Source organism: Saccostrea cucullata, unplaced genomic scaffold (genome assembly GCF_032062105.1).
Source record: "Saccostrea cucullata isolate Sc308-1 unplaced genomic scaffold, CSIRO_AGI_Scuc_v1 ctg2933, whole genome shotgun sequence".
NCBI lineage: Eukaryota > Metazoa > Mollusca > Bivalvia > Ostreida > Ostreidae > Saccostrea > Saccostrea cuccullata.
The window spans coordinates 90,390-118,031 of record NW_026921019.1 but is presented as its reverse complement, the minus strand read 5'-3'; the positions used below and the strand labels follow the sequence as shown (position 1 = coordinate 118,031).

The 27,642-nt window shown below is 32.3% G+C and overlaps 2 protein-coding genes across 3 annotated transcripts; both read right to left on the bottom strand.

Annotated features, from left to right (window-relative positions):
- Window positions 1–2,155: 2,155 nt before the first annotated feature.
- LOC134258980 (uncharacterized) lies at window positions 2,156–23,718 on the bottom strand. 2 transcript variants are annotated; one of them, XM_062741574.1, is made up of 6 exons: window positions 23,513–23,718; window positions 5,756–5,808; window positions 5,430–5,585; window positions 4,856–4,967; window positions 3,302–3,336; window positions 2,156–3,169 (listed from the first exon to the last, which is right to left on the bottom strand). In XM_062741574.1, exons 3-6 carry the CDS (start codon window positions 5,578–5,580, stop codon window positions 2,577–2,579), a joined length of 891 nt encoding a protein of 296 aa, XP_062597558.1. In that variant the 5' UTR covers window positions 5,581–5,585; window positions 5,756–5,808; window positions 23,513–23,718; the 3' UTR covers window positions 2,156–2,576. The 2 variants fall into 2 exon arrangements, with proteins under 2 accessions (XP_062597558.1, XP_062597557.1); XM_062741573.1 differs by lacking the exon at window positions 23,513–23,718 and adding an exon at window positions 5,928–6,086.
- LOC134258982 (uncharacterized) lies at window positions 9,969–23,173 on the bottom strand. Its single transcript, XM_062741575.1, has 4 exons — window positions 23,023–23,173; window positions 22,670–22,801; window positions 15,547–15,631; window positions 9,969–10,543 (listed from the first exon to the last, which is right to left on the bottom strand). The coding sequence occupies exons 1-4, from the start codon at window positions 23,171–23,173 to the stop codon at window positions 10,087–10,089; spliced, it is 825 nt and encodes a 274-aa protein (XP_062597559.1). The 3' UTR covers window positions 9,969–10,086.
- Window positions 23,719–27,642: the final 3,924 nt, after the last annotated feature.

Genomic DNA, 27,642 nt, shown 5'->3' with positions numbered 1-27,642 from the left:
TTGATATTTGTTTCTGGTGTCAAGTACTAAGCATGGGTGAAGTTTCATCAAAATCGGTGACCATGCGTGGCAACGAAGTTTAAGTGGTTACAGAGAAAGGCTATTAAATTGTATAGATATGATACATGCATTGGATTCCAGATATAGTTTCCTTAATTTCTGCTCATTGGCGTCACACACATTGACACCCGCAGGGCATTAATTAGCATTACAGTTCCTGACCTTCTATCTGCGAATTTATTATATGTGTACATTCAAATGTAATGAAACATATGGAGATAACAAACAGTAATTTAAGATCAAAAATCCATTAAACAATGCAAAATAGGAGCGGAGCAAACATGGACCTCAACAACATCAGAGGTCGGATCAGGTGAAAATGTTGTAAATTAAAAACATTTTAAAAATTTTAAATGAGTTGCCACATAGAAAAAGTGATGAATATGCAATAATTTTGATAGTCTCTAAAAGCATTCGACATTTAATATTCTAAAAGGCTGTATGTATATGACTTGTCTATAGAGAATTTATAAATAAACACAAATGTGGAATGGGTTCACATTTTAACAGCTGCATATTGAAATCAGTTCCTGTAACCTTCAAAACAGCTGTATTTCACTAATGGTGTCTGTACATACAATGACATTAACAGCTTGTACTTACATGTACAAAGTACAGTGTTTATGAAATTTTTTAAGCAGGTTTTATTGCCAGATTTGAATAAGTACTCATTTTGAAATACGTCGAATTCATTTTTTGAACCCCGTCACAAAGTCACGAGCTTTTGCTGCAAGATTAATATGCATTTTGAAATCACACTTCATTCATTTTATTGAAAGATTATTTTCACACCAAATTTTACTTAATAAGACTTAAAATGACCAAAAAATTACTCAGATTGTCAAGACAAAAGGTCATTAAATATGCTCGAAACATTGTTAGATATAATTGACTTGATGGGAACTCACCAAAATATTTCAAATGTATGAAAAGTAGAATGATGCGTACCTTAATCCTTATTTCAAACATTCGGTCCTTGTTTGGCTGATTTGGGACCACTAGGACTGATATGCCATATGGTTTTAGCATATAATATTCTCCGTCTAAATAACCCAAATATACTATAATAAACACAAGGTAAAGTTTTATGTTGATATATTTTGAAAGAGTGAGAAGAACACGAGAGGTTGGTCTGATATTTTCCACTCTAAGTAAAAATAATAACTTTAAAATCATAATAATTTTAATTTTTTGTCAGACGTGAATTAATTAATCTCTTGCATCATGATTAGGTGATAGAAATGGACTAGGAAGTCATTTTCAATTTTTCCCAGAAACAGTTTATCAAGGGAAAACGCCCTTGGGTGACGGTCCTTCTCGGATTTCATAATTGGTGTTTTTTTTTTAATATTTAAACGGTCCATAATTGTAAAATAATGCACCCTTAATGTACCAATAGTTTGGTTTTGCTGAATAAATCGAACTTGGACCTGAACATTCTTTTTTTTTTTATCATGTGCCTATTAAAAAAATTATTGATTTCGATGTCATAAACCAGTGTAAAACTTGTATAAAGGTGTGGCTCATTTATTATTTCCTATATATGAGGATCGCTTCCTAGGAGAAAAATGTCCATATTGATGCACTTACAAAGCTGTTTTATTCATCAAGTACATATATTTCCTTTTATAGATGATTAAAATTTTGAGACTTAAATCACCTACTTTTTAGCCAAAAACTAAATAATCCAAAAATAATTAATGAATTATAAGGATTATCATAGCTGGAAATGAATGTCTTTAAAATGCATTTTTTAATTTTGAAAAACAGACGGATTCTTAAAGTATAAATAGTTTAATAAACCTATTTAGATACATTTTAAAAGTGTATCTAATATTTCAGGCAGTAAATACTATAATTGATTGGAATTCTTTTAAATTTAACTTCAGTTCAACTAATAATACAGTTAACAGGGAATGATCTATTTTCGAAATTGAAACTACACAAAACAACAGAATAAATTATTCACACAGTGTTTTAATAATAATTTTTCAGAGAAAATGAATGATTTTTATATATACAACATAAATTCAACGTTTTTTTTTATATCTTTTTTTTACTGAATTCTACTCATATCATAAGACAGTCTAATGTCATACAGATTTTCATTATATAATTTTGTTATGATTTTTGTGATACTCTCTGAACAACCTTACTTCATCTGGGATAAGACATGATAACGTTGAATTTTTTCTGTCATCTGTATGCATTTCTGCACATTCGATGGCAACTGTTTTGATAGGCGTCGTATTATTTTTTTTTCTGTATTCTGTTTGTCTTGAAAATATTATTTGAAAAAAATATTATTTTTGCAGACCACATTCTGCGATCCACTTTTCACGATCCTCTTTACAATTTCCTAGTTGATGTTTCCGTGTTCGGTTGTTTCTCATGTGATTTATCGCATGACCATTGAGTTTGACTTCCTCAAAACCACGTGTCACATACTGTTAAAAAATGTAACGATTATTACTTTCAGACTTTGATAATTTTTTATTTTCTCTTTTAATATCAATTCAGTCTAATTGTTTCTCAAGACTATATGGTCTATTGTTTATGTGCTTGTTATTCTCATTTTTCATTGGAAAACAAAGGTGTGCTGGTTTTGGTTTTATTGTTGGTTTCCTATTTTGAGCCTTCGACTCATTTCTTCGCTTCTTTTCTGAAATAATAGTATTAGTATTTTGTTTCCCCTTTTCACAATATTGCTTTTTCTTTGGTTGTCTGTTTGCCACATCACAGTAGTAATTACTATATGGTTCATCATTATCTTCTTTAGAGCCATTTAAGTTTAAAGGTTCAGAGTCGGCTTTATCGGATGCAACAGTTACATAGTCGCCGACGTCCATTTTAAGCGAACCAGTTTCAGATATATTATATAATTCACCATTCCTGAAGTCCATTGTTCGACTTTTAAGTCTGTTAAAGCTGAGCTGGTTGTAAGGATTCTGTATGCTCCCTGTCTTTGCGTAGCTTACTCTGTCTAAAGTTTTGAACCTCTGCTGTCCGCCACAGGCACTATCATCGTCAAGAACCAGTCGGGATTCTCTAATGTTGTCATAATCGTCTTGTTCCTGATCATCGTTTGTATTTTCCTTTCTCAGTGGATCTGTAATGATAATTATTGCTTTTTCCAGTTGAAATTAATAGGACTCAGTGCTTAATTGTTAGTCACAATGATGGATCAAAGCGTATTTTTTCAATTAATATTTAGACTGAATTCATTAGTAAATCAACATACCCTCCAAAACTGTTTCATTTTGAACTAATTTCTTCCTGTCAAATAGTAAAATAATTACACAACTAAGAACAAAAATCAAAAATAAAAATAAATGCTAGTATAGGATAAGTCTGTAATCAATAAGTCCTTCGAGTTTTAAGAAAACGATGAAAGTGAAGTATATAGGATCGATTGCTTTATGTTATAAATTTTAATATCAACACGTCTTCAGCTTACAATGGTTTTTAAGAAACAGAGAAAAAAATGAATCTAAAAAAAACCCAACAAATTAATTCAAATACATATTATTAAAACTTATAATAAAGTTTCAACAGTGTTATCGTTATTAATGTTAAAAAAATACATCTAGAGAATTTTTCCTTCTATATAATATAAAAAGTTAAAATAAGGGGCAGTGATCGATTAAAATAATCGATAAGCAATGCAGATATGTGAATATGGCATAAACAGGTCGAGACCACTACCCTATATGGAAGGCAACTTTCAACACGTGACCGTATCTTCGTCACACCCGTTCGCAAATCAAGTGAATGAGTCCGAAAGCATGACACTCTACTACGTGTTTACGATTCAATGGCGACACGTGGTTTTCATCGGTTTCTGCATAATATTCACTTCGTCACCGGAAAAACTATAGAGCTCCTTTGTCACTTTTCAAGTCCGAAATTGAAAGAACATTTCCAAGACATTGCTCCATGCTCACATTTCATATTGGAGTTGTTTTATTTGATTAATAGTTGCTTCGAAAGTTCGAATAATATGCAAACGCTTTGATGTTTGCATGTACATTAAAACTTTTAGATAATTATATTTAGGGGTTAAATAATAATAGCGCACCTTGTATTGCTGTCTAAAACTATGTACACGTATATCACGTGAAAAAAAAAACTCAAATGCTTTATCGACACGATAGCACCTACATGTACGTCTCTTCGAACAATGGTTTAGGCCGATGTATTATAAGTTGATATATAAGGCTTCATAAAGCATATTTTGTAAATGTGAGCATATAAATGAAAGATTATACATCATTTTATATATTTCTTTATACATCATTTTATATATTTCTTCCATAAATCTCAAAAAAGAATCAAAAATAAGTTTCCAAGGGACAATTCAATTTGGCCTTCATTTTCAACACAGCTGAGTACTTGTCGTAGCCCACAATGCATTGCGACTCATTCATCAGTGGGTAAAGTAAACAGATAGCTAATTTGCCTGCAAATTTATTCTGACATCAGAAAATCTAGTGGTCTCGACCTGATAAAACACGTTACATGTACCCCTGAAAATTTCCGAGATAGAATCAGGTGCCTAAAAGGATTAAGCATCCCCTGTAGATGTGTGAAAAAAAAATTATGCAGATAAATCAATAAGATATCAAAAATAAGCCGCCTTTTTCTTGTTAATGCAGAACAATGCAACCATTGCAGAAAAAATAAAACCCGATTATGGTTACGGATTTTTTGTAAACTTTTGCAACCATATATCCCTGCTTTAAAAAATGAACAGAATAAAATAGGGTTTTAAAATCATGCAAATCTGTAAAGTTACCTTTCTTTTATGTAGAGCGTTAAAAAAAGAACTGCGAGAGATCCAATACTTCCAAGCAGACCTAATAAAATGGGTATCCATGTCATTGGTCCATTTTCTTCGCGTACATTATCTAATTAAGTATAAATAATACCTTTACCAAATTTAAATCTAATTGATCAGATTTTATTAATTAACATTCAGATTAAATATGAAATTACATAAGCTCTATTATCAATCAATTACATAGCAAATAAGTAGATTGCTTAATTTTTTTCTGCTGTTTAATCTTTCATTCAGTACAACATATCTACATGAAGTTAAAAGTTATTATTTTTTCCACAAAATTTTGATTCAGTATCGTCCTTCCTTAATTGCTCTCGTGCAGTTTTTCAGGTCTCATCAGAAGTACCGACATCTTTCACTACAAGGTGCCATGCGCATGGCGAAGGAACAGTTGTTACCCATTTTATTTTTACCGACTTAGTCAGTCGTGACAAACTGAACATGTAGCATCTTCCGACTGAGCTACTGTGATGGTGTGCAATATATGATTTAAAACCTTATCTGTTGGATTCATATCATACACACTTACGGATTTTATTTGTTTCATTGAAACACGCCCCTGTTGTTGTATTACATCCAACAGTGTATTGTGTTGTATTACAAGGACATTTTTCCTCACACTGTACACCATGGTATCCCTCAGGACATGATTTGCTGCATTCAATTCCGAATGAGTCCATGCATGCTAAATTTATGGCAAATAAGTATAATTATTATAACATTAGATTTTCTGCATCCCATACTACGGGTCATTAAAAGCAATAGGCATCGTTTTTCTAGTGCTGTATAGTCATTCAGGGGAACTTGTCTAGCTATTGCATAAATTCGATTCATTTAATAAATAAAAGCACTCACGGTAACATTTTCCTCCAATTGTTCTATAGTTACTACAGCATCGAAAAGTATTTCTGAAATACAGATGAATGATTAATATGCATATTCTACTACATTCATGGTTTTTAAAATAAGGATTCAATACACTGCATAATAATTTATAATAATTTTAAACAAAAGCTTAATTACTTACGGTATGTGATCAAAACATTTTGGATAACTAGGAGTAAACTCATGATAAGTATTCTGAATCAAAAATAGTAGCACTAATATTAAGCTTGTGAAATATCCAAAGTAATTCATTGTCTTCACATTAGTGTTTAAACTTATTCATTCTAATTCCTAAAATATGAACCCTGTTGCAAGTTGACTTTACGTTATAAATCCAAAAGTTATAATTAAAATCGATAAGGAAGAAAAACATTCGAATTTGAAGCGAGGTGTATATTTTTGTCAATGACTTTATCATGAACCTGTTTAAAACGAAAGTGATACAAGGAAGAATTATTTCCCGTTGGTCGCCATGTTTAAAGTCAAAATACCGATCATATTATACCCTTATTCATCATAGTTAAAAAAGTTATTCAAAGCACTAAGGTGTGGACAGTACTCTCCTGATAAAATTAGAATTGTCAATAAAATTTCTCATTCTAAATTTCAATAATGTCAAGTTTTAAAAGAATATTAATGTACATTATATTTTTTTTTGCCAAAGATGAAAATGCACCACTTTGAATTAAAACGCTGCAGCCATGTTAAATAACATAGAGGCAAATAAAATATATGGAGATAACGAAAAGTATACCTGCACAAAGGTCCACTTAACAATACAAAATTGCAGAGTAAACTTGAACCTCCAAAACATCAGAGGGAGGATCAGGTGAAAAGTCAGTCAGCATCGACTTAATTATTAATTATATTTGCTGATCAAGGTCACTGTATCGATCATAGAGCTCACGAAATGAGAACTGTAAACAAGTCTTCTGATAATCTTGTTTCTGCAACTTGTTTGTCAATAATTGACCTTTCTTAGAAATTGTTCATGCGTAGCAAAAGTTTTTTACTTTTCGAATTAAACTAAGATATAAGTACATAGTATGCAGGGGATGAAGATATATTGCTGCATAGATTAGGGAAGTTTCGACGATTCAAAAGTTGAGGCCATCATATTTATCCTAAAGCATGGTGATAGATGAATACGTCATAGCAAAACCAGCTAAAATGTTTATAACGATGGCTGTTCAAAAATGTTCTTCATTCATTTTTATAAAGACGTTTCTATCTAACCCAATATTCAACTGTGTTCCTTTTAAAAACTCTCTTAACGATTTTGGGCCATGATTTTATCCCTCCTAACGATTTGGAGCTTGCTACTGGTTTACTTTGGTTTTCCCTTATCGGGATTCTGATTATAAAGACCTCATATCTAATTCCTAATATGTCCCCGAGGAAAAGCTTTTATTGGTCAAAACCATGAAGAGAAAGTTTATTTAGTTGAGCCGAATAACATCACTACGACGGGCTGTTGTATGCATCACTGCATACTGTTTCTTGCACAACACTACCATAGATGTATAAAGTGCACTAATTATTGGATATTGTGTGGATTATCATTAGAGACTGCCAACTCCGTGGTTCTGCTATATAGATTGAAGGTGTTCAGAAGCTTTTATCATCTGTTGGAATTTCAAGAAAGCTAATGCATGTAAGTACAAATTAAAAATAAAGTAAAAGAAACTAAGCTATCCAACTTTGATCTGATTCAAAGTTTTTTTTTTCTCACATGTGTACAAGTTTAACTATTAAGAAATCGTAGGTACGATTGTATTTTAAAAACTTGTTTTTGTTTCTCTAAAATTACTACTTATTCTTTTAAAGCTTATACTTCTATTTCTTTTCGTCTTCTCAGCCACGTAGCATCGTTTTTGAAAGTGTGGGGGGGGGGGGGGGGGGGTGGAGCCTGAGAAAAATGTTTTCGACTTACCTGAAAAAGTTGACAAGCAAAATAAAAAAGAGAAATTGCCCAAACTCGAAAATCCTATTTCGTTTTTCCCCCCCCCCCCCCCCCCCTTGTTGCCTGTTGCTACCTGCCTGTTTCTTAGAAAGACTTTTTAAAAAAACTAAGGACCTGTGTGACGGTAGGCATAAGCATACCTAAAAACCTCATTTATAAGTTGCCTTTCAGCCATACACTGGCAAGCTACAAAACTTACACAGCACCATATGCACTGCACCTCGTAAAATACTCTTTATTATACAATACTTTTACACCGGTATACCAAGTATATATAAAAAGCTAAATCAAGCATGCCATTTGTATCACGGTGTAGGAGATGGTGCCTACGTTCTGGGTCGAATCCCACGGCGTGACGCGGAGAGCAAACATAAAGAAAGCACAACTGAGATACTGGTACAAGAAAGATCATTTCTTGAGCAATGACCCTTGGTGCCTAGTACAAGTCAAAGTTTAGAGTCTTTAACCAGCGCGCTTTGATTTCTCAATATGAATGAAAGGGACGTAAAACAAACAAAGACAAAACACCAACATTAAAAAAAAGAAGAAATTATAATGTTGAAAATGTAGTCATTATTTTTTAAAACTTTATCTTGACCTATACTGAAAGCAAGTGAGGTAGGTCATTAATAAGCAGCATGCTTGAAATGTATAAAGTTAACTGAGTTAAAGAGCCAGAACTTGACCTTTTTCTTTAATTTTTACCTATCTTAATATCGTTAAAACAATGGATAAGAATAGTAATTATTGTGCTAAAGAATTGCTTCAATACCTTTAAAGCTTTCAAATTCAAATTGGCCTTGTATTATTCTATGATATTGAAGTGATGTCGGAAATTAAAATCCATCCATTCTTAATGACAGCAATTCAAAATATAGCAAGAATACACAATTTTTTTTTCTTATCTGACCCCCAAAATACTAATTTTGATGTCATTATAAATTGAGCATTTCCGTATTTTCTTAGAAAGTTGCAAAAAACATCAATTTTCAGTGGAATATTACTATCTATTATGTAAGGAAATAGCCCTTCGAATAACTTATTTTGTTTAAAATTAAGACATGTACTGTAAAGTTCAGAAAAGTTAATGAATGGTCCTCCTTCATGCTATATTCTTTTATGGATAATCACATTCATGTACTCAACTCACAATTAAACCAATTTCATAACTTTTTGAAAACCTTACCTTTTAAGGGCGCAATATAGCACAAACTATACCTTCTGTTGACCTCATAAACTGAACATCACAAGTCAAATCAGGATTGGTATCCACAAACTTATCCTTATTCTTGCTGCGGTCGAAGTTATGCGTGTTCCTTACACTCATGTATTGAATACTAACTCAGCTTATATCTTTTATTAACTGACAAAAACATTTATTGCCTGTAAATAGACCGACTATAAGGTATCAGACCTTAAGAATATCTAACAAAGATCTTGACATGACATTCGACCTTACTGATTTTTTATATTCCAAAGATCATGCAAATATTTTATCGTTAAATACTGAATTACTTCGTGAAAAGGGAACTTTATGTATATTATACACTTATCCACTGGTTGTGAGTTGGATAGCTCTTTAATCAAACCCGCGACAGGGAACTATTCCCCGAGGGCTTGCCCGAGGGGAATAGTCCCTGTCAAGGGTTTGATAAAAGAGCTATCCCAATCACAACCAGTGAATAAGCGTTTTATTATACTGATGTATAATATAATTTCAGAGGTTTTAATTTTTTCTGAGTAAGAAAATACTGCAAGAATAATCTGAAATCCTGATGACGTCACAATGTTACTGAAGTCATTATGACATCATCAGTCAATAGATTTATCGCTGGAAATCAAAATTGGAGGCAAAAATTGCATGAAAATTTTCCGAGGGTGGATAGCAAAAACTATACCCCGGGGTATAGCTTTGCTATGCGTGAACTATAAAAGATAACTTTTTTACCTTCTGAACTTCATATAGAAAACATTTTAACAGAAGTATAATAATAAACATTATTTGTGATGTTTTATCAAAAAAAAAAGTTACCCTTTGTTATTTCGTGTTATTTCGTGTCCTAATACTTGCTGCAGCTGAAGATATACGTGTTCCTTATACTCGTAATTTGAATATTAATTCAGCTTATATCCTTAATTAACCGACAAAAAACATTTATTGCTTGTTAGAAGAGGAACCTAGTTAGTAGAGGTAAATTATCAGGCCTTACAACTATGTGTCAATGATCTTGACATGACATTCGACCTTATTGATTTTTTTTATATTCTCTAGATCAGGCAAATATAAAATATTGTAAAATGTAGGAACTACTTCCTGAAGACAGGAACAAGATGTAAATCAATCTTTTTTGTGCTGATTTTCAAAAAAAGTTATCCTTTGTTGTATGTTTGAACATGACAACTTTTTGGAGTTAGATAAAGTCACTTCTTGTGATGACGTTTGTGGTGGTACGGATGGCGGTTGAGCACTTCCAGAGGCTGGTTCTGCAAAAGGGCCCTGTGTTTCAACAACATGAATGTATTCACTTTTCGTTATCCTTGTATCAGAATTATCTTTTCTCCTCAGAAGAGCTAGGATTGATGGTTTTGCTGTCTTTTGGACATCTTCTTGGGGTACATCATATGTATTGTAATGTCTTTCACGACTGCTTTTAGTTGATGCAGTGTTACCGAGGGAATGTCCTTCACATTCGTTATACACATTTTCGTCTACTTTTGCGTAACTTTGAGAAGTTGCATCATTTGGACAAAAACTTTCTTGCACATAGTTACGATTGACGTTTAGGAACAATCTCCTGTAAAATCATTCAAAAAGAAAAATAAAGATTTACGAGGAAAATCATTTCAGAAACCAATGTTTCTGCAATAAAAAAAGGTGTAAATAGCTGCCATGGATCAAATGGTTTTTTTTTAATATTATAGGTAATACAATAACGGACATATTGAACAACAGAACCTTCAGAACTCTATCATTTGGACCAGTAGCTCCGGTGGAGTAGGGGTTTGTATCATATACATGTACAGAGATGTTTCTAACCACAAACCCTGCTATAACTAGCAATATATTCTACATTCTTTTGTTTTAAGGTAAGGTATACTCTCCATAGATCCCGTTCTAGTTGGATACACTGAACTTCATTTCCTATCTTTTGATATAGCGCCTTGTACATTTCAAAATAACTGATTTTATTCGTTTGATCCACTTTATTTTTGAAGTTTTGATATATACAGGTTTGATTGTTGAGATTAACACTAGACTCTATTGTTAATGATTGGAATTACAATCCCCCAATGTTAATCACAAATCGTATGAGTCCTGCCATTAACATCGATTTTTCTAGATAATATTCATAAATATACAGAAAATATGTTCATAAATCCTAATCACCCATAAATTGATACGGATTTGTCGTAGAACAAACAATTATTAGCCAATTTTTTGGAGCAAGTTAAAACACGTCTTCTCACCTGCTCACCAGTGACATACTAAAACCTCTAAAATAACATCCCTTACCAAAATATTGACCTTCTGGCAACATCTTCTGGCATTATTGTCGCAATATTGCAGCAACATTCTGGCAATACATTGCAGCAATATTGCGGCTATATATCGTTTTTCGTATGTAAATTAGTTTTGCGGCAATATTGCCAGAAAGGGGTTGCGGCAATATTGCTGCAAATCATGACCAAAATATTGATCTTCTGGCAACATCTTCCGGCATTATTGCCGCAATATTGCGGCAATATCGTTTTTTGTATATTAATTAGTTTTGTGGCAATATTGCTGCAAAGCAATTGCAGTGCATGTTTTATTTCAGGCTGTGCTGCAGCAATATTTGGGCAACACTATAGTACGTACTACATAATTAAGTTGGTAATTTATAGAAATAATGATCTATCAATCTAACAATTAACAAACTGTGCTGAGGAATATAACAAACAATAGCAAGCCACAGGGTCAATAAGAAATAGAGCTACTTCTGCTATTCTTTGAACAGATAGAAAATTATGTTGATCATCATAATGAAAATCAAGATATGTTTGTGAAACACTATGCGTCTGGTGCCAATAAAGTTTGAAAAAGCTATTTATAACATAAGGGCACAGTCAAGGTCACAAGGTCATTGATCTTGGTGTCATTTGAAAGAACTTTATTAGTGGAGTATGTAGGGGTGTGACGATATATCGATACACTGATACATATCGATATTTTCCTCTAAGATACGGTTTACGATACAAGCATTCAAATATCGGTACGAAACAATACACGAACGACCTATCCAAAAATTGAAAATGAAAGTACCTGTCCTTGAAAATGGTGGCCTGCACGAAGCGAAGAGATGGTGTTGATATTGAAAAAACACTTTAGAACTGATAAGTCGTTGATTAGGGGTAATACGTTTTCACTTTTAAGCAGCCTCGGAAGATTGGACAAAAAAAGTTTAGTGTGCAAAGCGTGCTAAACACAGAAAAGTATCGAATCCAGAACATTTGATATTATTAATTGTTAGTCCATCCATACTATTTTTGTAATCTCAACTTGGCTACAGACTTTCAGCAATTAATAATAATGTAAATGTGATTTTTTAAATGAATTTTTAGTCAGTGTTCGTCGATAAACTACACAACAATTTGTAAACAACTTGTTAATAGAAATTTGGTAATATGTACAATTGTCCTGTACTATTGTTTTTGTAAAATTTTAGTCAATGAAGTTTATGAACTTCAAGGATTAATTTCATAGCACACATGATTTGATATAGAATACTTTTTGAGTTAATGTCAAGAAAAAAATTAAATAAAATACTAATTCTTTTGAATAGTTTTATAATTTATCATATTGTGTTAATGTTAAGACAAAAAAAAAAATGAAATAAAATACTATTTTTTAATAGTTTTATGATTTATCATAATATCGAGATACGTATCGTATCGTGCCAATTTATCAAGATACGTATCGTATCGCAAGATCTGTGTATCCTTCCACCCCTAGGAGTACGCATACTAAATATGAAGTCTCTATCTCTTATAGTTCAAAATTTATGGCTGAGGATCAAAATGGCTATTTTTAGCATATGGGTCACAGTAAAGGTCAAATTGTCATTGACCTTGGTGTTACTTGAAAGAGTTTAATTAGTGAAGGGCGCATACCAAATACGAGTTCTCTATCTTATATGGCTCAAAAGTTATGTCGAAGTTTCAAAAAATCTTACTTGAAGCATATGGTTACAGTCATGGTCACAAGGTCATTGACCATGGTGTTATTTGAAAGAGCTTAAATAGTGAAGGGCACATACCAAATACGAATTCTCCATCTTTTATGGCTCAAAAGTTATTTCGAGGTTTCAAAAAATCTATTTTAAGTATATGGTCACAGTCAAGGTCCCAAGGTCATTGACCTTGGTGTTATTTGAAAGAGCTTAAATAATGAAGGGTGCATACTTAATACAAGTTCTCTATCTTTTATGGCTCAAAAGTTATGTCCAAGGTTCAAAAAATCTATTTTAAGGATAATGGATCATAGCCAAGGTCTCAATGTCTTTGACCTTCAGGTGTCTTTTGAAAAACCTTAATTAGTGACTTATGCATACTAAATATAAAGTCTCTATCTTTCATTAATTTTAAGTAATGATCAATATTTGGAAAAGCTATTTTTAGCATATAGGTAGGTCACAGTCAAGGTCACAAGGTCATTGACCTTGATGTCATTTGAAAGAACTTAATTAGTGGAGTAGACATACCAAATATTAAATCTTTATCTCTCATTGGTTTAAAAGTAATGGTGAAGGTTAAAGTTTACAAACAAACAGACAGGACAAAAACAATATGTGCCCTCGATCTATCGAGGCGGGAGCATAGAAAATGTTTATAGAAACAATATTAATATGCCACTGTGAAAATGTCCAGCAACTCTGCATTAATTTTCAAATAACATGCTATAATTCATCTTTTCCTGCTACTTTAGGACATATAGATATACAAGTCTAGTATGCATGCATCACAAGCACTAGCTGAAACACATATAATTTTTCCAATTTTATCTCCATTGAATCATTCATCTCAAAAAGAATATTGGTTTTGACTCACCAAGTCTGATGATATGGAAGCAGAGTACACATTCCTATAATTCTGCTTAAATTCTTTTTTCTAGTCATTCCACACTTTGCAGTCTTACTACTCATCTTGACTAATCCCACTGTACACAATTGACAACTCTAATTAACTTGATACAAGTCAGTAATGAAGCAAAACATGCTTGCCTTTGAATTCCCTCCACTTTATTCAAAAAGAGGAAGTAAATGACTGAGCATGCTCAACAAATGGCTCATGGGTAATCCTAGATGTTGCCAGAAAGTTTTTTCTGGCAGTATTACCAGAATGTCACCGGAAGTTGTTGCAGCTAGCGGTGATATTTCATTTTTTTCTGGCAGTATTGCCAGAATGTCACAAGAAGTTGTTGCAGTTAGCGGTGATATTTCACTAACCCAAAAGCTTGTTTCTGGTGACAAAAATGTGTTGCCGCAATGTTGCCGCAATATAGCAGCAATATTGCTGCAATAATTTTACTTTGGTAAGGGATCAAATGATAAGAGGAGTAAGCCTATCCTATTCGGTCACAACCTTCAGACTACTAGTATTGTAGCTGTCAGGTAAATTAAGGTTGTATTTCTTCGTCGAAAGAAGAAGAAAATCAATAGTGTAACAAAAGGTATGGAATACGACAATACAAATACAAGTATGTAATCGGGAAATAACAGGAAATTCCGCCGACAATTCATTGTCTAAATAATGGTCTAACAATAAATATGAGAAAACTTCAGCATTTGACATAATGGTAAATTGTGTTTGCTGATAAAATCATTGTATCGACCTTAGTACTTAAGAAATGATAACTGTAATGCTCTTTTTCGCTCATACGTAGGGCATGTTCTTGTGTATGCATGGACCTAATTTGGCAGGAAATGAATGTATATTGCATTATTGCTGCATTAGTAAGGGAAGTTAACAATTGAAAACCCCATATTTCTTATTTTCTAATGGACAAACCTTTTGATTTTTACGTCAAAAGAAAAAAAAAAGCAGTATGAATATGCCCACGAATTCATGTCTACCTGGAAATGTAAAATATTAATATTACATACATGTAAATTACTACTCAAAAATTCTTTATCCACGAATTCAATTCCCCACGAATCAAGAACATTTACTCAAACCTAAAAAATTTGATCCCACGAAAATATGTGATTTTCACAATTTTGTGTAATTTATTGCCAATGTAAAAGTAAAACTCAAATGTCAGCGTCAAATGGTTAATATTTTTGCTTCCCAATAAAAGGTCTTGACACAAGAGAACACAAAAAGTATGATCTTTATATCACCAGTCGTTTAATAGTTATGGACCACGTAAATGTTTGCTATTTTTTTGTGAAAATGCATCAAACTCCACGGTCAAGAGGTCAAATATGTTAGGACCCCAACACCCCCCCCCCCCAAAAAAAAAGACAATTGTTAGTTGGAATACACACCTAAAAAAGCCATGACTTTCATTAAAAAATTTATAGGCAAGGTTGATGGGGTTTTTTTTTTTTTTTTTGCTTTTTTTCGGACAAAAAGATTGAGAGACAAATAAATATAGAGACGGAGAAAATAAAACATATGCCCTGATTATTCAATTTCGACGGTATAAAAGAATAAAATAATCTACTAGCATTAACATTTTTTTAGTAGTTAAAGACGATTACTGTCTTTTAATAAGCGAAAAAAATCAAATGATTTAAAACTTCTGAACATTGGTTACCTTTTCATCATGACACAAACAGCACATGTTGCCACAAATAGTATCCCACCCACCGCTAAAACAGCCAATGAAACAAGTGATAGACCTGGAAGGAAAAACAATCTATATACACTTAACAAAACTTTTAAGTGTTCACTTTAATAAACGTATTTATTTAAACACTACTTTATAGAATAGTATAATATTTTAAAATTATTACAATAAATGAGTCTTCTCAAAAATATTTTGAAGAATATCAAATATCACTGATGAAAATCGACGTTCTGTGACGAAGCTTAAAAACAATAAATATGTTCTTTGCGGTATGTGTTTTGTGTAATTAACATCTTTTTGTGATCATTATTAAATTTTAAAACACGATCTCATTAAAAACACAAAACATTGGCAAATTAACCATTGACATAGAAGGGAGAGCCGTTGGAATGTTGATATCTGGATCACCCTTGTACCACGTTTTCCTCACTCTTATTTTAGTGTTTAATTTTCCTTGATATTACTTTTAAAATTTAACAACCAGTGTCACAACCCATTTAAACATATTTTTCTATAGGCTCTGTGTCAATTTTATTGTTAATTTATCATAATGTGAAAAGCTTCATTTGGTTAAAATTTAACCAAACCGGAAGTGACCTTGATCTTTTTTTTTTTTGCACCATACCAGGTTTAAAAAGTATTTAATTGCCCTAAAACAAACTTAGATTGATTGATTGTATACTGTTTATAGTCCCTCTCCAGAGTATTTCACAGATATGGAGACGTCACCATTGCCGGTGAAGGGCTGCAAATTTAGGCTTATGCTCGGCATTTACGACCTTTGAGCACGGAGGGATCTTTATCATGCCACACCCGCTGCAACACAGTGTCTCGGTTTGTAAGGTCTCATCCGAAGGATCGCCCCATTTAGTCGCCTTTTACCACAAGCAATGGGGTACTGGGGACCTATTCTAACCCGTATCCCCACGGATGGAAACAAAACATGAAAATAAACAATTTCAATTGTATGAAAATGATAAGAAATCGGTGCTCGTGACAGTCTAATATCAGCTCAAGCAGTCTGAATCTTCAATAAGTGCGATGCACTTATTTGCAAATGTCCAAGGATATTGACCAAAAGGCCTTTGTGTGATGATGCACTGTCAACTTCACGGATCTGAATCCCTTTGAACACATTTGTGATTTGTATAAGGAATGTCAAAGCCCCCTCCACATAATATCAACGGTTTGGAAAGATCTCTGCAGTAGGTGTGGCAACAGATGGGTCAAACTCCTATTCAGGGGTACATGGTATCCAACATTAAAAGATGTCTTACAGTAATTGTCTGGAGCGAGTGGCGGTCTTACTCCATAGAGATTTTTTTGTGTGAATTTTCACTTTGAGGGTACATCATTTCCTTGACACTTTGCTTAAAATTCTGACGAGATACTTACATGAAATTTACGCAACACCGAACTGAAATATTCATCATTAACCATGAATTAAAGAAATTATTTATTGTATGCATTTGTTCTTTAAAAGTTAAAAATGTTGGGTGAACACTTAAAAGTTTGGTTCAGTGTAAAACAATTTCCAAAACTTTCAACTTAACTTTTTCCTCTTTAGCATTCTAGTTTCCATTTTTCCCTCAATTAGCCTTTTAAAGTTTTTTCTCACATATTTTATAAGATCTAAAGCCGATGAATGTTTATTTGTAAAACAATATTTGAAGATTATTAAGCTCTGTCATTGTATTGTAATTTATCATGTACTTTATATAATTGCATCTTGCCAGGAACATTATTTCATTTGTTAGTGACTTTTTTTTGTTTCTAAGAACATGTTTTGTATTTATTCTATTTAACCTATTTATAAACAGCTCGCGTTCTTATAGTTATACATGAACTGAAATAGAGATATTATTATACATAAATGAACTGTAATAGCGCGATTTATTTGCTCTGGATACTCTTGTTTACAACCCTCTGTTATCTTTGTTGATGTGACATACATGTATTAGACAGAGTTTTGCATTTTGTATCTCTACGATTTCATGCACTGTTTATTATTTGAAACAACTCAGATTATTGTTAAAACAATTGTTAACAAATTATTTATTCAATTCAAGCCTCATTTGTACATTTTATATTTTATTATTGAGTTCGTATTTGAAAGTACTTAGGTGAAGTCGTTTGCTTAACGATTTGATGTTTTTGAGACTATGCATAAATATAGCCCTTTGATGAGGTCGAACCATAGATACATGTATCTACATGGATTGACCGAATTAAAGGGCTATATTTATTATATTATTTTTACGGAGTTTGAAAAAACAAAATTTAAAGATATTGGGAACAAGCAGCAAGTTTTTCTCTTGTTTTTTAACAGTTAAAGACTGTAGACAAAAATAATTTCGGTTGTTTAATGTTGTTTTTCCTTTTATTGATAGAGTAATTTAGTAATTTTAGTAATTTGAAGTAGACTCTTATTCAAGGCCTGTTATGTTCTACCAACTACTGTATTACAGATCATCAGAATTTTAATTAGAAGTTCAAGTTTGTTTTTTTTTTCAGTAAAATAAAGTCATACACTGCACAAGCTATTGCTTACAGAAAGTTATTTCCATTTTAAGAGACATCAAGTCGACATGCATTTCAAAATCTATAAATTATAATACCAGTCTTAATATGTAGGTGGGCAAACATTTGAACATTAAACATCAGTAAAATTAAGATTCGATCATTGCGTCAAAGCGTGGACAAACTGACACTTGATAATGAAACACTCCGAGAAAAAATATGCGAAAACAACAAAAAAATCGTGACCTAGACACCAGAGTCCAACAAGCAGAAGAACTTGCCTCTTTTGCAACAGTCAAGGCGAACTACAACGAACAATATAGTCGCAAAAACAATGTGAAAATATTTGGGGTGCAAGAACAAAAAGGTGAAGATACTTTGCAGGTTGCAAAAGAAATACTGAAAACAAAGGACATTAAATGTATGGAAGAAAATATTTCTGAAAGTAATTTAGAAGAACTACATGATAAAAAACAAGAATTAGAAAAAATTAGAAAGCACAAGTTACAAGGTAATTACATAAGAAGTAGAGCAAGATGGATTGAGGAGGGGGAAAAGCCCACTAGTTACTTTTGCAAACTGGAGTCTAGAAATTTTACAAGTAAAATTATACCAAAATTAGAAATAGATAATGGCAAGATTATTCATGATCAGTCACATATTTTGAAAGAAATTAAATCCTTCTATGAAAATCTATACACCATTAAAGAAGAAAATACAGACTTAAATCTAGATAATGAGTTAAATAATACTGATGCTCCCAAACTTTCTTGTGAAGAATCAAACAATTTAGAGGGCGAAATAACCTTGTTAGAAGCCTCGAATACTCTTTATAATATGAAGGCTAAAAAATCTCCAGGATCAGATGGTTTTTCCACAGAGTTTTTTAAAATGTTTTGGAAATATATTGGGCATTTTGTTGTAAGATCTATTAACTATGGTTACAGGAATGATATTATGTCTATTACGCAAAGACATGGAGTTATAACTTTATTACCTAAGGACGACAAGCCAAGACATTTCATTAAAAACTGGCGTCCTATTACATTGCTAAACACTGTATATAAAATAGCATCTGGCTCTATTGCAAACAGATTTAAGAAATATTTAGATAAAATAATCAACCCTGACCAAACTGGTTTTATCTCAAACAGATATATTGGAGAAAACATAAGATTGATATATGATGTAATGCACTTTACAGAAGAAGAAGATATTCCAGGACTTTTATTATTAATCGATTTTGAAAAAGCTTTTGATTCTCTTTCCTGGAACTTCATACAAAAAACTTTGCACTTTTTAAATTTTGGCCCTTCCATTAGAAAATGGGTCACTCTTTTCTACACTGACATTAAAGCTACGATTAATCAAGGAGGTAACTTTTCTGATGTAATTAAAATTCAAAGGGGATGCAGACAAGGAGATCCTTTGTCTCCATATATTTTTCTGATATGCGCTGAGATTTTAGCTATACAAATTAGGAAAAATAAAAAAATAAAAGGTATTACCATTTGGAAATGTAGAAAAAAAAGATATCTCAACTTGCGGATGATACTTCCCTTATTCTTGACGGAAGTGAGGAGTCTCTTTTAGAAACACTGAATACCTTGAACACTTTTTCGAAAATGTCTGGACTATGTATTAATTACTCAAAAACACACACTGTCTAGATTGGATCAAAAAAATACAGCGATGAGGTTTTAATCCCAAATTACCAACTTAATTGGGGAACAACTAGATTTACTTTGTTAGGAATAAATTTTGATGTTGACTTGGAAAAAGTGCCTGAAATAAATTACCAACCAAAGCTAGTACAAATAAAATCCATTCTTAGGCAATGGGGAAAAAGGTTTTTAACACCAATAGGAAAAATTACTGTTATAAAGATGGCTTTACCGATATCAAATCATTTACTTATGTCAATCCCAAATCCACCTAATGTTTATTGTTTTTCTCTTTCTTATGGAATAACTCAACACATAGAGTTAAGAAAGATGTCATTGTTAAAAGCTACGAAGATGGAGGACTGAAAATGATAAATTTATATTCTTTCATTGCTTCATTGAAATTATTTTGGATTAGACATCTGGTTTATACTAATAAATGGTGGGAAAATTTCATAAAGAATATGAACATGTATAAATTCACATCCTGTGGAATTGAATACATCACTCAACTTATAAAAAACTTAAAAAATAAATTCTGGATTGATGTGTTCAAGTCCTGGATTGATTTGAATAAAATTTGTAGTAATTCTGAGGTAAATGTGGGCTGTCCATTGTTTTATAACCCTAATATCCATATTGGAGGGAAAACCTTTTATAGTAAAAAACTTTTTGACATTAATATTAGATATATCAATGATATCATTGGAGTAGATGGTACCTTTTATAGCTATGAATGCTTTTGCAATATTTATCCAGATGTAAAGATTAATTTTTTAGAATATTCTAGTTTAATCCATGCAGTTAAAGCTTGGATAAAGAGGAGTAATTTTGAGAAAAATTTCCAAAAATCAGAAAATCCTCTTATTACATTTAATTGTTATCTGGTATCAAAATGTAAAAAATAAAAAAATTTCTATGAAATATTAAATCAAAACTCTTCTGTGTCAGCTGGTTTTAAGAAATGGATTGAATTATTTGAATTAGATAACAAGGAATCCAAAATAATCCATAAATTACCATTTAAAATTACAAAAAACTGTAAACTCCAGTGGTTTCAGTACAGAATTCTAAATAAAATATTGGCAACTAATTCATTTTTATTCAAAATCAGAAAGGTAGATTCTAAGCAGTGTAATTTTTGTCAAAGAGAAGTAGAGACAATTGAACACATCCTATGGGAATGTGACTTTGTACAACTATTCCTTGAAAATTTTGAATATCATCTCCAACAGAGAAATCTCCAGTTGCCCATAACCAAAAAGAATTTCATTTTAGGCATTAAAGGAAAAAATAATGAAATAGCGAATATTATAGTTTTATGGCTAAAATATTATATTTATACTTCTAGATGTACCGAAAAACCTCTAAATGTGCACTCAGCAATATCACACTTAAATCAATTTTACCAAACACAAAAATATATATCATATAAAAATGGTGAAAAAGAAAAATTTGACACTCAGTGGAACAGGTGGAACCAACTCTTTTTGTAGCTCTCTCTACTCTCACTCTCTTCCCACTCCCTCCTCCCTCCCCCCACTCTCTCTCTCTCTCTCTCTCTTTCTCTCTCTCTCTCTTTCTCTCTCTCTCTCTTTCTCATATATGTAAAAATGCACAATTATGTCACAATGACTAATTATGAATATTCTGTATGAAATGAATTGTGTTTAAAAAAATAAAATTAAAAAAAAAAAGATTCGATCATTCATTATTAATTTATCTATATACAAGGAATATGAAGCATTTCGTAGAAGTGAACCCGACAAATTTATTTCATAAAAAGGTAAACATTTTATGAAAACACAATAAATCTGAAAATATTTCCTTAAAAAGAGAGGGACGTTCAGCGACACAAACAAATTATTTAAATAAACAGTCGAGACATATATTCATGACAATGTCCATGTAACGGATCTGGTGGGGAATGGTGACTCAAAACGTATTCTTTTATATAATGTTGTCATGATCTGTTTTACGGAAACAACAGTTTTAAAGTCATATTTTTAATAATACAACAAACGAAAGAGACATTGACTTTTGAATATAGATTCATTGAATACTCCAAAAAAGTATGAAAAATAATTATTTCACCATGAAAAACCACGAACATGTTTGTATTTTCTTTGTAAAATATAAGAAAAATGATCAAGTTAATGTAATTTGCTCAATTTACCAATGAATAAAGCTTGGTGGCTCTTATGTTGGGTTTTTTTCATATGTTTTTCATATGCATTTTTCAAAGCAGCACTAATAATTTACATTAGTTTGATAGCATACAATCCTTTCCCTCGCATACATGTACCTGACAGCAAAAATAGAACGTTCAAAAATGGACATTAGAGTACGACTTCACGATAACCTACAACAGATTCAATTTATTGAGGAAGGCTTCTTCCTCAGTTTATAGAGTGCAATTTCTTAAAAAAAAATAATATCTCTCAAAAATTTTATTTTCTATCTATCTTACTGATCCGTCTGTCAGTCAATTATAAAAAGTAAAATCATCATTTCTATTTTTGCATCATCCTCTGTGACACACTAAAGAATTACTCGAATCATAGATTGAAAATATATACAGGCATTTCTTAATTCATATACTAGATTCAAAATTTTATTTCAGTTAAAGATTTTTTTTAGTAAACATATATTTGTTTTGCCAAAAAATAATGTTTAGTTTTATACGACGTGAAAGATAATTTAACATTCACGTAGAGGTAAATCAAACTCAGCGAAAGACGTTTAGGTTAATAAGTACATTGCAAAATCATTCTAAAAAATTGAGATTCCGGGAGAAGTATCTGACTATGAAAGAAATCCTACTTTACAACATCTCCACACCAGCTGAAAAGCTTTCATGAGTTTAATGATTCAAAGCACAGAAATATAGACATAGTTCTGAGTACCTGTTGTCTTTTTATCAGCACAGGCACCAGTTCTATCACAGTCTTCACACAAACACTTTTCTCTACATCCTTCGCCATAATATCCCTTAGGACAGGGTATTAAACAATCATGACCAGTGCCCCCAATGCAAACTGAAAAAAAACATATCAAAAACAGAAAATCTGTACAATAATTTCTTTAGCAGATCAGTTGATAAGTTCTTTAATCAGAAACATTCTGTGGTAAAACCAGGTACTCCAAAGTTCAGTCGTCGCAAACTGAACATGTAGCGCTCTTCCGACTGGGCTACTTTGATGGTGTGCCATAATTGATTTAAAAACTTATCTGTTGGATTCATATCATATACACTTACGGATTTTATTTGTTACATTGGAACAAGCCCCTGTTGTTGTATTACATCCAACAATGTATTGTGTTGTATTACAAAGACATTTTTCCTCACCATTTACACCATGGTATCCCTCAGGGCATGATTTGCTGCATTCAATTCCGAATGAGTCCATGCATGCTGAATTTATGGTAAATAAGTACAATTATTATAACAATAGGTTTTCTGCATCCCATACTATGGGTCATTAAAAGCAATAGGCATCTTTTATCTAAGTGCTGTATAGTTATTTAGGGGAACTTGTCTAGTTATTGCATAAAATATCGATTTATTTAATGAATAAAAGCACTCACGGTAACATTTATCTCCTATTGTTCTATAGTTACTACAGCATCGAATAGTATTTCTGAAATACAGATGAATGATTAATATGCATTTTCTACTACATTTCTGATTTTTAAAATAAGGATTCAATACACTGCATAATTTTTTTAACAAAAGCTTAATTACTTACGTTATGGGATCTTTACATTTTGGGTCAACAGGAATAAGCTCATGATAAGTATTCTGAATCAAAAAAGTAACACAAATATTAAGCTTGTGATATCTCCAGAGTAATGCATTATCTTCACATTAGTTTCTAGACTTATTCATTCTAATTCCTAAAATATGAACCCTGTTGCAAGTTAACTTTACGTTATAAATCCAAAAGTAATGATTAAAATCGATAAGGAAGAAAAACATTCGAATTTGAAGCGAGATGTATATTTTTATCAATGACTTAAACATGAACCTGTTTAAAATGAAAGTGATACAAGGAAGAATTATTTCCCGTTGGTCGCCATGTTTAAAATCAAAATACCGATCATATTATACCCTTATTCATCAAAGTTAAAAAAGTTATTCACAGCACTAAGGTGTTGACAATACTCTTTTTCCTAATAAAATTAGAATAGTCAAAAAAAAAATTCTCTTTCTAAATTTCAATAATGTAAAGTTTTAAAAGTATATTGATTTACAGTATATTTTTTGACAAGGATGAAATGCATCACTTTTAATTGAAACGCTGCAGCCACGTTAAATAACTTAGAGGCAAATGAAATATATGGAGATAACGAACAGTATATCTGCACGAAGGTCCATTTAACGATACAAAATTGCAGAGTAAAAAACTTGAACCTCCAAAACATCAGAGAGAGGATCAGATGAAAAGTCAGTCAGGATTCGACTTATTTATTAATTATATTTGCTGATTCAGGTCACGTGTATCGATTTAGAGCTTACGAAATGAGAACTTTAAACGAGACTGCTGATAATCTTGTTTCTGCAACTTGTCTGTCAATTATTGACCTGGTTTTATAAATCGTTCATGCGATACCGATATTTTTGCTCATCGAATTAAACTGAGAAATAAGTACATCGTATGCAGGGGAAGAAGATATATTGCTTCACGATTCAAAATTTGAAGTCCTCATATTTATCATAAAGCAAGGTGATATATGAATACGTCATAGCAAAAAAAAAATAAAATGTATATAAAGATGGCTGTTCTAAAATTTGTTGTACGAAACAATGGAAGGGATGAATCAAATTATTTTGATGCTTTGATCGGTGGCAGATGTTCCCACATATTTGACACTTAAACACTTTGAACCCTTATTACTGCCTTTACTGAACATACTGAGAGAGATAATAATAAAACAAACCAGAGTCCGCACACTGGAATCCCCATATAAATATGACATATATTATCCCAATATTTCCTCCTGAAAAACATTTAAATAGCTTCTTCCTTGTTCATTTCAAATTGGTCCAAAATTTATTACAGTGTCCCTGATTTAATGAAAAAAAATGGTCCACACAATTAAGTAATGTTTGAGTTGACAATATGAATCTGCTACTCTTAAAAGGGTTTTCCCTGCATACATAATATTCTCTATTGAAAACTATTATACCCCCATTATAGTTCCCACTTTGACTGTTTCACTGATCTTCATTCAATTTTATAAAGAAATATCTATCTAACCAAATATTATACGAGGGTCCCAGATAGCATGACTATGTCGGGCCAACACTGGTAAAAGGTTGTATGGTTGGCGTTGGGGGAAAAACGTTGGGCCAACGTTGGACCAATGTTACCATGTCAACCTTCTCGACCATGACAGAATTCCTTTGTTGGCCCAACGTTGGTCCAACATAAGCAATTTCCATTCATTTTACTTTCCAAGGAAGGAAGGGTGCTGATGTTGGCCTAACGTTGGCCCAATGTATATATTACAACCTTAAATAAAGTGTCTTTTCAAATTGGTAGTTGTATATTGGCCCAACGTTGGCCCGATGTTTGTAGTACACCCGTAAAGAATGTGTCAAATCAAGTTGGTAGTAGTATGTTGGCCCAACGTTGGCTCGATGTTTGTAGTACACCCGTAAAGAATGCGTCAAATCAAGTTGGTAGTAGTATGTTGGCCCAACGTTGGCCCAATGTTTGTAATACACCCTTAAAGAAATGTCTTATGAAGTTGATAATAGAATGTTGGCCCAACGTTGGCCCGATGTTAGCAAGAGTGTTATTTTGTTTAGGTGTTTCAAAGATGGGATATTTATATTGGGCCAACGTCGGTCCAATTATTATACTGCCAACTAAATGATGGTGTAATTTTATAATTAGCTGCTGAGCTTTACGTTGGGACAACGTTGGTTCCAAATATTAATTTAGATACACATTCTGAAATAATTAAGAGGATATTCTATGTCCTTGCTTTTCATTGGATGACTGCTTTTGTTTAAATATGATATTTTCAACATGTTAACTATGAACTTAAGTGAACACAGCACCAAAGAATGTTTTATTCTATTTTTTGAATTGTGTGCATGCTTATTTATTTGTAATAAAAAGCTTAAAATTATGATTTTTTACATGAGCGTTGTATTCATGAGAATTTCGAGAAGACTGAATAATTGTTAGTTAAAAGTTCTCAGGAACAGGATGTGAATCCCAGATAGCAGAACATCGTTGGTCCAATCTTACATTATGTTTGTATTATCGCTGTTAGGTTACATTTAATGGGCCAACAATGGTCCAAGATGGAATATTGATATATGTAGTTGATTATGTATAATGGGGCCAATGTTGGGCTAACTGTTGGCGTTATATCATAAAACTATTATCATGAGAGAAAATATTTGTTGGGGTATTGGCATCGGCCCCAAGTTGGCCCAATATAACATGAATCTGGTTGAGCATCATGGGTAGACAACATCCGGGCTACTTGTAATATCCGCACCATTTTTAACCTGACACGAGCGTAACGAGACTGGTGCCTTGCATATCTGCATCCACTTTGTAAGTATTTATAATATGTTTGCTTCGACACAGCTTAATTAACGTCCATAGTTTAAACGATATCGTGTACAAATCTGTGTAAATCAGTGCAGAGGCCAGGTGCTGTTGAGTCAACACTGTCCCAGATAGCATGCTAACATTGGGCCAACGTTGGGCCAATGTTATCGGTTACATTGAGCCAATGTTGGCGAATGACATTGGCCCAATGTAAGTTTGCTTATCGGCCCAATGTTGGCCCGATATGTTGTTCCAACGTTTGCCCAATGTAGAGTGTTATTTCTACAGATATTGGCCCAACGTTGCGACAATATTGTCCAAATTAATGCGACATTGGGCAAATCTTGGCCAAACGTCAACAAGAACATTGGGCCGATTTTGGCAAATGACGTTGACCCAGTGTCATTTTGCTCATTGGCCCAATTCTGGCTTGATATATTGGACCAACAGTAGGCCAATGTGTATATATAAACATTTAATTGTTACAAATCTGTATATTAACAAATTCGATAGTCTCTAAAATCAGAAATAAATCTACCACCAATCCTTCTTGAAAATACAAGTTAGCTAAAATAAATTTACAAGGCTTGTTAAAGTTCTTAAAATTTATCAAAACAAAATAAATTATCAGTGATTAAATTTATTGTTTCTATACAAGAAAACTATATGAAAGTATAAAATAACAAATGTGTTTTGATACAGTTAAAACAATAAATAATTTGCCCCTTAATTAGATTGAAATTTGTGTCTAGTAGAATAAATTTCTACCACTCATTTTACTTATATACACTTAAAACCGAGTACATGATCAAACATGTTGAAAATGTTGAACATGTTGAAGTTAAAACAAAATTTATTCAGTACTAAAAGATAAATTGGGTTCTTTCATTTAAAATGTGTTCAGTGTACTGACAAATTTTCTATACATGTATTTTACTTTGAGTAATGAGTTATATGGAGCAACATTGAACCAAAATCGGTGTGATGATGATCAAGCGTAGAAATTTTATGCATAAATACCTTCATCAAGCAAGCTAATCGCTTAATCACACCATGAAACAAAAAAGAGGGTTATTCCTCAATTGACAGCTTAAAAATATAGTGATATACTTGTAAATTTAATCTTATGTTTACTCTTTACTGACAAGTAACAAATATATTAAGTACCAAATACTACAATTTTAGTGCTACTGGAGATTCTAAAAAGACATTGAGAACACAATCAAAGCTAAAGTATGCCACGGACAGGGATGGGGGAGGAAGAAACGGACAGAGAAGAAAAGAAGGGGAGGAGGAGACTCTGG